Source organism: Perca fluviatilis, chromosome 1, assembly GCF_010015445.1.
Source record: "Perca fluviatilis chromosome 1, GENO_Pfluv_1.0, whole genome shotgun sequence".
NCBI classification, from domain to species: domain Eukaryota; kingdom Metazoa; phylum Chordata; class Actinopteri; order Perciformes; family Percidae; genus Perca; species Perca fluviatilis.
This window is the reverse complement of record NC_053112.1, coordinates 10,516,978-10,529,225: the sequence shown is the minus strand read 5'-3', so window position 1 is coordinate 10,529,225 and position 12,248 is coordinate 10,516,978. Positions and strand designations below refer to the sequence as shown.

Here is a 12,248-nt window from a genome sequence, read left to right as displayed (position 1 = left end):
ATACCCTATATAATCAATCTATCACCCCTTTAAAGCCTGATCTATCTTCTTTCTCCATGCCATAGAGCTCCTTTGTTGTCAAAAACTAATAAAAGCACATCGATGAGCCACAACCAGGTGACATGTTCCTTCATTAGTTTATTCTTACTCAACCCAACACCCATCGTCCTGCTGACCCAAATACTCACTAGAGCACCAAATGTGGATTAATTCTGTTCCTAACTACAGCGACTAGATGTTTTGAGAAATTACTGAGCCTTTAAAAAAACTTAAACTATATAATTGTGACCAACTTTTATAGATTTCTGTTTTTAGCAGGAACAAGTTTGGGGCAGAGTGTGACTGTCAGGGAGACAAACTGTTTTTGGTCTTTTTTGGTTGGGTTTGTTGCAAATTGGTATTTTTTCTGTTTTTCTGTCTTTTGTACATCTTTGTGGCGATGCTTTTTATTTTATGCTGTTTTACAGCTGAAACTCGGGCCGGTGAGAGGCACACGTCGAGATTACACGCCTGGAAAGAACTTTAATTTTAAGATCAGAGGCGATCCGGGGGCAAAGGTCAGCCTGGTGGCTGTGGACAACGCTGTGTATCTTCTCAACAGGGACAGACTTACACAGAGGAAGGTATGTGTGTGTACACAGTAAACAATGTATTTGTAAAATAAAAACCCCAAACTTTTTATAACCACTCAAACATAGTTTTTCCACTTTGTTTTAAAGTATTTCTTTCTTTGTAAACATGTATAATAGTTATAAAGGTCAGTTTTTAAGTGACTTAATGTAATACACTGGAATGTTACTGTGTTACAAGTCAATAGATTTTGTCTGTACTGTACTGACAAGTATCATTAGTGTCTTTTTTTAAAAGAGTATTATTTCAATCAGGAGAGACTTTGTTTCAGATATGCAAATATTTATTGTAGATAAGCATAATATGAAATGTACAAAGTCTTTGGGGATTAGACTCCATCATTAAAATATTTAAAGGGGTAGAGAAACAGACATATTCCCCCCCGAAAGAGCCTAGACACTGGTGATGCCGGAGAGGGAACCAGGAGGCTGAACAAAGGACCCGTCCGCCGGAAAGGGACTCCGGTTGCAGGGGATGATGACACCCGGAGGTGGAAGGGGAGGAGAAGGGTTGCACGTTTGCCTGAGAAGCCAGCTGATAGCAAGGAGAGAGACATTTAAAGCAGGATGTCATGCTGTGATTGGACCATGAATTTGTGGCCAATTCTGATTGGTTTACTGAAGAGTGAACACCTTAACAGCTGAAAAGATTTAGGGAGAGATAGTGGTGATTGCAGTGATTAGAAGTCTTCCTGAAAGAATTTGCACTGAGCTTCATTTGGGCTTTTCCGCCTTTATTAGATAGGACAGCTAGGTGAGAAAGGGGAGAGAGAGGGGGAAGACATGCAAGAAATTGTCACAGGTTGGATTCAAACCCTGGACCTCTGCATCGAGGCATAAACCTCTATGTTTATGTGCGCCTGCTCTACCCACTGAACCAACTTGGCCACATTAGTGTCATCTTTTTAATCAAAGTGCTATCGTGAAAAAAAAGACTCAAAATCCTCATGTTCCCCTTTCCTCAGATTTGGGGTGCTGTGGAGCAGGGAGACATCGGCTGCTCCCGAGGGGGTGGCAGAGATGCCAAGGCGGTGTTCTCAGAAGCAGGGCTGCTCTACGCCTCCAGCGCCGGGTTTCAAACCACAACCAGACAAGGTACCTACGAGAATGGAGCAGCAGCTGCACGCTCAGCCCATGAGATGAATTTGAGTCATCCACTTATATAGAGTATTGATTAGTAGGATAACCCCTTGAGATGAATCATTTCATTTTCGAGGGGTTCCTTATTCTAGCTTCTCACCTCAAACTGTTGAGCAAAACACAGACTAGTTCACAGGATTACTTCATATGCTGTGATTTGAACAAACTATGTAAATGATTGCAGTACTTTCTATTGCTTGATTTATTTATAAGTTATAAAAAAGTCTGGAAATGCAAACTCTTCTTTAAAACTACCGGTAGGTAATAAACTGGATAAATGAGTAAATTATACTCAATTGCAAGCTGTTATTTGTGATCGACAAATGGGACAGATGTTGAAAATGATCTTTAACTTGTATACCGTTAGAAAAACATACAAAAAATAAGAAATTCTAAAATTCCCTAAGTAGTTCCTGTAAAAAGGAGCTGTGTCATCTGTTTGAGTCCGACTTTCCCTTTATAGCAGCTCAAGGCCATGTTTGCACTGTGTTTGCTCAAAGTGGAGAAATACTGGAGCTATTATAGGTGGTGGACTGTGGCTGATAAAATGCCAACATTTAGGTAGATATTTGGGACAATAAAACTCTCGACTAAAACCCCAAATACTTGAAAACTGTTATAGTACTTCTTCTACTGCAAATGAAAATAATCATATATAAACATTATATTTTTAAAATCAGCTTAAAATTTGAATCAGTCTAGCTCGGGCTCCCTATAGATAGGCAGTGTAATATTGATCCATCATGTAATCCTGTAAATAAGTAATTGCTGAAACTGCATACTATTACATCCTCGGTATCTATGGCAGACTGGCAGCACTGATCTTTTTTTTTTATATCTGATCATTGTTTATCAGATATGTTTTTGATATGATATATATTTTTTTTAAAGAATGTTTGTGATAGAGACAAGCAGATAAAGAAAATGAGCATTGATTGTACATTCAAATACATTTTTTTTGTCATATGCTCAGCAAGGAAACATGTTTCCCTGTACAATTTAAAATTCTTCCTTTGCTGTCCACAGAATGCCAAACAATGTAAAATCTTCAATATATACTACAAATATACAAAATAAAACAATTTTAAAATACAGAAAAATAAAGCAACAATAGTAATTATAAACCGTGTGAATGTAAACAGTGCAAGTTATGCATGTGCAAACTGAAAAAATTTAAACAGTCAAGGACAGGTATATGAGGTAGACCATGATTATAAACTCCTATCGCTGTTCAGGAGTCTGATGGCAGTAGAAAAGAAAGTTCACGCCATGGTTAAAGATGTTTTCTCCCCTCCTCTCGTCAGCCCTGCAGTGTCCAGGCAGTGCCAGAAGGAGGCGCTCTGCTGAACAGTTGCAGCGTAAAGCCAGGCTGGGTGAGTAAAATGAGTGGATGAACTGCATTAATTGCTCACTTAGGGAAACAAGAACACAGCAACAAGATGATATTGTAAAGTTATAACATTGCTATTTCCAATGTGATAGCAAACAGTTGCCTTTTTACACAGCCAGCAGACAAAGAGCGACATTACATCTCATTGGAGTCATCACCTGATGAATTCAAGTTCAATTATCACTCGCTCTCTTTTTTGGTTTGGTCCCCACTGAAATATCTGGGTTTTTAGCTGCTAAATATTCCACTTTCTTCACCAGCTATTCACCAACAATGATCATTCTCTGTGGGGTTTACACTACCAGCAACCCAGTTACCATTACACATTGTCATTTCATTAATTGTTGAAATAAATGTCAGTTGAAATTAAAAACTATTAATACTATACTCGTACTAATGACTCTGGTTCCTCCCCCCTCTGTCTCTAGAGAGTCATTACAAGGAGAAGCTGCAGCGTCGCTGCTGTATGGACGGCCTCAGGGGGATCCCCATGCCGTACTCCTGTACGCGACGCTCCCTCTACATCACAGAGGGCTGGGAGTGCATGAAAGCCTTCAGATACTGCTGCGCCACTTACAGGGACCAAGAGTTTAACACCCAGATTCCCACCACCCCACCACCCTTTACAACAACTCCCCCTACCACCTCCCCTCCACCCTTGCCCACTTTATTCCATGGTTTTAGAATATACTGGCCCGAGCCCACGTATAGTAAGTACTACCTCAACCTTATCTTTCCCATTCAGTTTACATTTTTGTTAACAACGTTTAAACATCTTGTTTTGAAATGTAGTGTTAGCGTGCTAGCATTTGCTAATTATTACTACACACAAAATACAGCTGAGGCTGATGGGAACGTCATCAGTTTGGCAGATATTTGGTCATAAACCAAAGTATTGAACACATTCAAAATTTGTTCTAATGGTGGCGCTAGAGAGGATAATTAATTCATCCTGAGGGGGACATAAACCAAATATCACTGCAAACCATGACTCACATTCCTATCAATGTTCTAACACTTCTTCACTTATCTACGAGCAGCAGTAACACCACAAAAAAACAAAGCAATGCACCAGAAATGGCAGGGAGGAAGACGACTGCAGGCTAAACATGGACGTAAAATACTTACTGACGTTGCAAATGAGGAATGAAATGCATTCAACAAGTTTGTTAGATCTAAATGTTTCACACAGTGGCCCTCATTTATCAACCTAACGTAGAAACCTGCGCAGATATGACCGCAGAAATCCTCTTACGACAGGCTTCACGTGTGAATCATGAAACGTTCGTATCACACCAATCAGAGTGTAAGAATGGTCCTACGTTGATAAATGCAGCAGCTGGAAACGATCGTCATTTAAATATCACGCCCCAATATATTCTCGGTTTTGAGGCCTCGCCCCTACAATTTACGACATGGCTGAGAAGCGGCACTTTTCAGGGGTGGAGATTAAAACCCTGATATCTCCGGTTCATTTGCACTAATGTGTGTACTTTTGGTAGCCTGAAAACTGGTATTAAAGGCTGTAGAAAGAATGCAGAATGAAAAGAGATCACTGAAGTCAACAGTGTTGCCGTAGTAAATCTGACTCCCGCTGAAGTTTATTTAATTTATATATCCTTGACACATTTTCTATAGTCCTAATAGTAATATACAGGCTTCTATTGAAATCTCTTAGGCCTACATGTAGGTGTACTTATATTTAAATAAACACACAGTAGCAGAGTTTATGCAGTGTCTTTTATTTTACTCGTGTTTTTTTTCATGAGTCAGAACGAGGCAACAGCTGAGGGAGAGCGCGTGTCCTCCGCCCCCCCGTGCTGGACCACCACCTCGAACCTGTCTGACAGCAGAGGCGCTGGAAAAAAAAGCCGAAATAACTCGGTCAATTGGGGCTTTCCGACCGGAGGGACTTTTGCAGTTCCTTGAACTTAAACATTCCTAGAACACTTTTTTCATTGTGTTCCCACCGGACAAATTTAGGGATTTTTAAGTTCCTCTGGCCGTATTACGGGACTTTTTTAGCTCCTACTTCAGAGCAGGGTCTTTTCCCTTTTCCTAGGTCTACTTGATTGGTCGAACTTGCTTGCCGGCCTGTCATGCTGGGACACCCCGCTGTAATCTGGAGGTCTCTCAGACCAGTCTCGTAAATAAGAGGCTTTTATTTCGCCGTTGATGGATTGTTTATTTAAATATCACAACACATGTCCACCGTAAGATTAACGGGAACTTGTGATTACTGCGTTTTGGCGTTAAACTCCACAAGCTCCTGCGGGCTTGACAACTTCGCTGGTCTGCCGTCACACACACACACACACACACACACACACACACACACATACACACACAGACACACACACTCACACACACACACGGCCACAGGCAGAGAGAGAGAAAGAGAGAGAAATACCCGTTTCTCTTCAGGAGACTTATTTAAATGATGACATATATACATTAGATTTAGTATATAGTTCATACTTTTTTTGGCGTATTTCTTTTCTGATTTTAATTAAGACCGTTGCTGTGCTTGCATCACTCCCTTACCCCTCCTACCAGTCCCAATGGCTACTTGGCCGGTGGGAATGCAAATGGAAAAAAAGATTTTGGGGGAGAGTAGTTCATAGAACTGCTTAAAAGTGTACTTTCCCCCAAAAAAGTACTAGTACTATCCAGTCGGAAAACTCATAATGGCAGAAATTAATCATTCACGAAAACCTGAAGAATAAATAAAAATGTTGTGCATCGTCATGTTTCCTGTATTAAATATCATTGCCAAACATAACACTATAGGCTACCTTTTAAAAGCGAGGAATAATATCCTGTCTCCTTATAGCCGTATAGCTCAGTTGGGGCTGTGCTGGGCTGGCATTTATGGCACCCTGTTTTCCTATGTGATGTTGTGCAGAACCCCACAGGCTAAAACAATGTTACTGACTTTTTCTGCCGTGTATAGTAGGGTCCCCCCCCTGCTGATGCAAGCTATCTGCCCTTAATCAATCTGATGGAGCGCTCCACCGTTGCACGTGCGCGTACATGTGCACTGTCGTACCGGCGTATAGAGGTCTTCTAAAAGAGCCAGATCTGCCATTGCTGATAAGTGATCAACTAATGACTTCTCCTTCGCCTTCTCCTGTTGAACTGATTATATGTTGCACCACAAGTCCACACTGACTCGAGAACTTGCATACACGAGTTCAGACCAGACGTGAGATTTTATCGCAGCCTACGCTCACGTTCAAATTGATAAATGCCGAGCTTTGCGTAGGAATCCTCGTACGCCCGTCCTACGCCTGTTTAAGGTTGTACACACGTTTCATAAATGAGGGCCAATGTGTTTTGGTGGGAAACAATGAATGTATTCATAACTTTTGTTTTGTTTACAGGAAAAGTCTACAGGACATATTTTTTATTGTGCAGTAGTTTGTTGATGTGTGTGGGTGTGCACATATTAACAAAATAGTTGTAAGATAGCTTAACAGACTCTTATGCTACCTGGCTAGCTAGCAGCTATACTGTTACCCAACATGCCGTCCAGCAGTGTACATTTATAAATGTAAAATTATTAGTGTTAGAAATTGTTTAAGTCACAAATTGTTGTGTGCTATGGTGTTTTATCCTGTTAAAGAGAGTTAGTTGTGGGTTATTAATTGTTGTGTTATAAAGTTGCTACCATGAGTGAGAAGTGTACGCAGTTAAAAGTGCTCCCGTTTTGAATTCAGTGACAGATTACTTCTGCCATAGCGCTCTCTGCAGCAATGCACCGGTATTATGGGATATGTAAAATTCATATCCTATGGGAAACTGGTTTACGATATAAACCGGTATACCGCCCAGCATTAAGAGCCTCGAATGTCTGGACGGTATGAACCGCCTGGACCTAAACTGCATATGACCTTTTCAAATGCAGTCAGTGAGGCAGTACATGTGGCGATGCCGGAGGGTATCGACTGGGTGCCAGAGGGGGCGGAGGAAGAGGAGGAGGAGGAGGAGGAGGAGGAGGAGTATCTGGATGCAACTCAAGTGTATGTGCGATCCAAGTTCTACGAGTCTTGGCTGTGGACGGATGTTAACCTTCCCAGCCAGGCAGACAGAGACGGGTGGGTAATAGATACAAGTAGAGGTTACATCGGAGGCAGATTCATTTACATAATTTAGTTTACTTAAAGGGAAATTTCACCGCTGGAAAGCTGAATATATCTTTAAATTGGGTCACTAATGTAGTAGAAATGTGAAAAGAAAATTGAAATTGGTGCCTTCTAGGCCGAGATAAGCCAGAAAATGTGTTTTTGGCTCACATGGATGAAAGACACCAAATCCCAGAATGCACTTGCTTTGCTGCTGTATGAGGCCACTTCCAAGCCACGCCTACCCTTTACAGACAGACAGTGAGACGATCAACTCAACAAGTGTGTTTTATTGTCATTTCAACCATATACACGAAAAAACGTTTCACCGTGGCTCAAGTGGTGTTACACATTTAAAACATGCTTTTTTTTGGCCACAGCTGATACATTATCCGGACTTCTTTCAGCGGATTGATTGATAGCTCCAGAGTGAACAGAACTGTGTCCATGGCAACGCTCTGCTATGCATGGCAACGGTGTGTTATCCTTAGCAACAGTCTGTTATCAAGAAATAACCGTTCTCTTAATACATCCATGGAAATAACAGACCACATTCTACATTAGAATTCAACCAAGCCATGTAATAAGAGAAGGCTAACACATAGCTACTAGCATTAGCTCTTGGTGGGCTGTGGTATAAACATCGAGTATAAACACAGCCGTACATTTGCGTGGGATGTAGCTAGAATTGTGGGCATTTTACAGTCACAAACTCCACCAGCAGTTAGCAGTTAGTTGGATACAAATCATCCCATTTCTGCAACAGGCAGTCCGAGGTAACACAGCCCACCTCCACTAGTAGTCTTACCCGGTGACTGAGCAGCAGGCTGGATTGTCCACAGCAATATTTCCACAACAACATAAACACAGCACAGCAGTCTCCAGAGGCGCGGGAAGTCATTTCCAGCAGGGGGTGCGGGGTGCTGGCGAGTGCCAGAACAACTCTACCTCTGCCTCCTCCCATGAAGTAGGCTACATACTGCTATGTACTGCACAGCGAACTATATAGGCACTAAATCACATGCCAATCACTACTGGTCAAAAGATTCCTTTGCAGCGGCCAGGTTTAAATCCGACCTGCGGCCCTTTGCTGCGTGTCATTCCCTCTCTCTCTCCCCCGTTCCTGTCTATCCACTGTCACTATCGAATAAAAAATAATAAAAAGATGAATGACTAGTCCAGCTGAGCAGGCGTCAAGTATGCCTTTCCAGTTCAATACACCAAGTACTGCCATCTGACTCACACATCACAAGACAGTGTTACAATTAATTATATCATACCAAAGCGTTGTATGGCTCAAGACTATGGCTATATAGTACTCACTAAAAATCCCCCAAGCAGAAAGCACAATAGTAATTCTGAAACGTGATTGACTGAAGATACAACAATGCCATCACACAACACAGCTGAGTGAAGGTTGTTAAATAACAGTCACTTAGTCAGCTGCTACTTCACAAACTGCAAAAGCCAACATATAGGCTACTGCACTTGACCACTAAGTCTCACACAGGCCTATAGCAGCATCACAAAATTATGATGCAATACGTCTGATATGCATGGCATTTCAATAAACTAAACTAAATATGTACATTATCTGGTCACACGGTCACAACAGATTATATTAACCTACTCAATTTACAGATAGCATAATAGCTCTTACCTTTAGAAGTTCTAATTTCTTGTCTTTTTCTTTGCAAAGTCGCAGATCAAATCCTCAAAGTCCAGCTCCCTCAGCAGCTCGCTAAACCCTACTACAGATGCGTTGCTGTGTGTTGGTAGAACTTTACAGGCAACGCAACAAATGTCTCCGGTGGACAGTGAATATAGAATCCACTCCCGTGGTACCGTTTCACCGTTGTGAAGGTGTCGGGTCAGTGCCTCGTTAGTGAGAGAGCGGGTCTTTCTGCCGCCAGCCTCGTCCCCCCTCCGAGATGCTGGATATTTAGCCGCCGATTCTGAAAGGCTAATATCCCTCTGGGTATAACTTCCTCCCGGACGGTCTCTGTAATCGGTCCCCGTAGTGCAGGGCCTTCAGAGATGATGGTACCTGAGGGGCCATTACCTTGTTCTGTAATGCTGATGACCGGCCTCATCTCTGTCTTTTTCCACAACAACTTCGCTAAAGTTAACGTTAGCTGTGGCTGAGTGTAGCTGGTAGAAGGCAGCGATTCTTCCAAGCTAATGTTGGCTAGCTCCTCGACATCCTCCTCTTCGTCATTCACAGCTCTTTTTAAAAAGCTATTTATTCGCGGGACATTTTTTATAGCAGCCACTTCTTTCTCTCCCTTTTCCACAATTTCACTCGCTGATACAACCCAATCTGACCGGGGATCAGTTACAAATTAATTCCACTCTTTCAATCTCAACCCGTTCTTAGAAAGCTGATCTTGGATCAGTGCGATGTAAACAACCTGCTCTATGCCCACCCACCTTTATCTTTAGCCAATCTACACAGTGCATGCGGCCTTCTCCCAATCATTACATTAAACAACTTTTATTTTATTCTGATTGGATAATTATCACCATAATGATTAATGCCCATTGGGTAATACGGGCTTGATCGCAGTTTGCCAACAAGGGGTGCTGCCGCCAACAAGGGGTGCTGCCGCACCCCCAGCACCCCTACTTCCCGCGCCTATGGCAGTCTCTGAACTCGCGTTGGGAGTTTCGTTGAAGTTGGATGTAGTCCAGTTTGTTTAATGAACGGACACTTGCAAGCAGGATTGGTGAACAGATGGCTGGCTAGCGTTAGCTTTCCACCGGCACACTCGTTCAACGCTCCCCACTGATGAGGTCTCTTTACCGGCCACAGGAATCGAGCATCACCGCTGGTCTCCGTGCAGGCAAAGCTCGCGTAGTGTGTGGAGTATTGCGTCTGTAATAAAGTGTCCTGCATATTCTCCGATGTATCCCGTAGTTTGAATGCACATAATTGTTGTTCTAAAATTTCCGTCGGGATGAACAGTTTCTGCTCCTGCTGAGAAGCTAAGCGAGGATTCAAGATGGCTGACACTCGTTTTTCCTCGGCAATCTCCGGAAAAAGCCGACAGTCCAACCCCCTTTGGGCTATGCGGAAGTGGCTCCTAATACAGGCTGAATACAGGCTGTAGTCTTTTGCCTCTGGGCAAAAAAACCTCAGATGAAGCAAAAATCGTCATTTTGCGTCATCTGAGGCTTTTTTCCAGACCCACAATACAGAGATCTCCCCTCTCAGGGGGACATGAGGGAGGGAAGCACGGTCATTCAAAAATACTACCAGGTTTCTACTGATACAAAGCTTAATGCTAATCGGTGAAGTTTCCCTTTAAACATCATCTGGTGGAACAGTGTCAGTCTTCAGATTTGATTTGTATTAGTGCCTTTTATTAATCCCTGTGCTGCAGTTAGGTTGTTGCAGGAGCAAAAAGATGTCCAGCTTGATAGCTTGCCGAGGTAGAAAAAATTATAAATAATGCTGGTTTAATGCACTTCTGCATTGGCTTTACTTCTCAGGCCTGGAGGTTGCTGCTGGGTTCACAACCAAGCAAGTGTCAAGGATCTTTAAACAAACACAGCACAGTAGCACCACTATGTAAATTTGAAAATGCTGTAATGGACCAGCAACTGAGTCCAAATCCAGCCATATTCATGGTGAGTCATATTTGACACACCATTCCTGTCTGATAAACAGATGGATCAGGGACAATCCAGAGCCTCTAGCTCGGTTTGATCACGTCAAACAGGTAGCACTGTGAACTCCCTGCATTGAATCATGTTTTGTTTAGTCAGTGATAGCAACTGAATAAACGGATCAGAATTCCGATTCCTGTTTGTGTGTGATGTCCTTGTTTGCATTGTGAAATGCATCAGTCAACCAAAACTGCAAAGTTGCTGTTATTTTTTACCACCAACTTAACATTTTACAGGATAGCTGCTGAAACTGTACTATGAGGCAAAAAAGCAAAAGAAAATGTAGAGTTTTAAAACCGTATTTCTTTCTTTGTTTTAACATTTTTACAGCTATGCTATACAGTTTTTTTGTTTCATCTATTTAAAAAGAGTCTGGGGCTTTGACCTGGGACCTCCTTGTAATAACACAGATATGAATCTGATTAACAGGTTAGCGTCTAAGAATGTGGACAACCCCTTACCTGACAGCATCACAGAGTGGGGAGTTCTGGCCATCAGTGCATCACCTCATACAGGTACGAGGAGGTTGTCACTTTGTGACTCTCAGTTTTTGACACATTTTATGATACCGGCCCCTGGCTTGTGCTTTTAAGAAGACCGATAGGGGACTGTCACATATTCATCATTATTTGGAGTGTCCCCAATTTTATGACTTAAAACTGGACTATGAAAATGCAAGCACTTGACTTTGAGATGTCCACATTTTTGTGCCACAATACACACATGTATATACAGTAATTTCTTAACAGCAACAGTTATTTCTGTAGAAAATGTTGTCCAAGAACTCACTCAGTTGCTCAACTCTACAGGGAATAAATACACTTTCAGTGGTCTAATAATTGCTATGCCTAAAGTGCAAAACCACAGCAAACCTAATCCTTAATAATGTTGCCATTTACTGAAAAAGCAAAGGCTGAATAAATTGTCCAGACTTTGCGAAGACTGAAAGTTCAAATCTCCAACCTCAAAGTTACTTACAGTGGTATGCAAAAGTTTGGGCACCCCTGTAAATTTTCATGATTTTACTTTATAAATCATTGGTTGTTTGGATAAGAAATTTCAGTTAAATATATCATATAGGAGACAAACACAGTGATATTTGAGAAGTGAAATAAAGTTTATATGATTTATGGAAAGTGTGCAAGAATTATTTAAACTAAATTAGGCATGTGCATAAATGTAGGCACCCTTGTCATTTTATTGATTTCAATACATTTAGCACTAATTATTAGAACTCAAAATTGGTTTGGTAACCTCAGTGACCCTTGACCTCCATACACAGGTCAATCCAATCAT

At 41.8% G+C, this 12,248-nt stretch overlaps 1 protein-coding gene across 3 annotated transcripts in view; it reads left to right on the top strand.

Moving 5' to 3' along the window:
- The window catches only part of LOC120567750 (complement C3-like), a 74,448-nt gene that overhangs the window by 42,545 nt on the left and 19,655 nt on the right, over nt 1-12,248 (top strand). For all 3 annotated transcript variants that reach the window (XM_039814745.1, XM_039814756.1, XM_039814763.1), the window contains 6 exons: nt 468-623; nt 1,595-1,724; nt 3,074-3,142; nt 3,588-3,869; nt 7,067-7,256; nt 11,382-11,467. In XM_039814745.1, the coding sequence (XP_039670679.1) occupies nt 468-623; nt 1,595-1,724; nt 3,074-3,142; nt 3,588-3,869; nt 7,067-7,256; nt 11,382-11,467 (913 nt within the window). The remainder of the gene's footprint in view (nt 1-467; nt 624-1,594; nt 1,725-3,073; nt 3,143-3,587; nt 3,870-7,066; nt 7,257-11,381; nt 11,468-12,248) is intronic.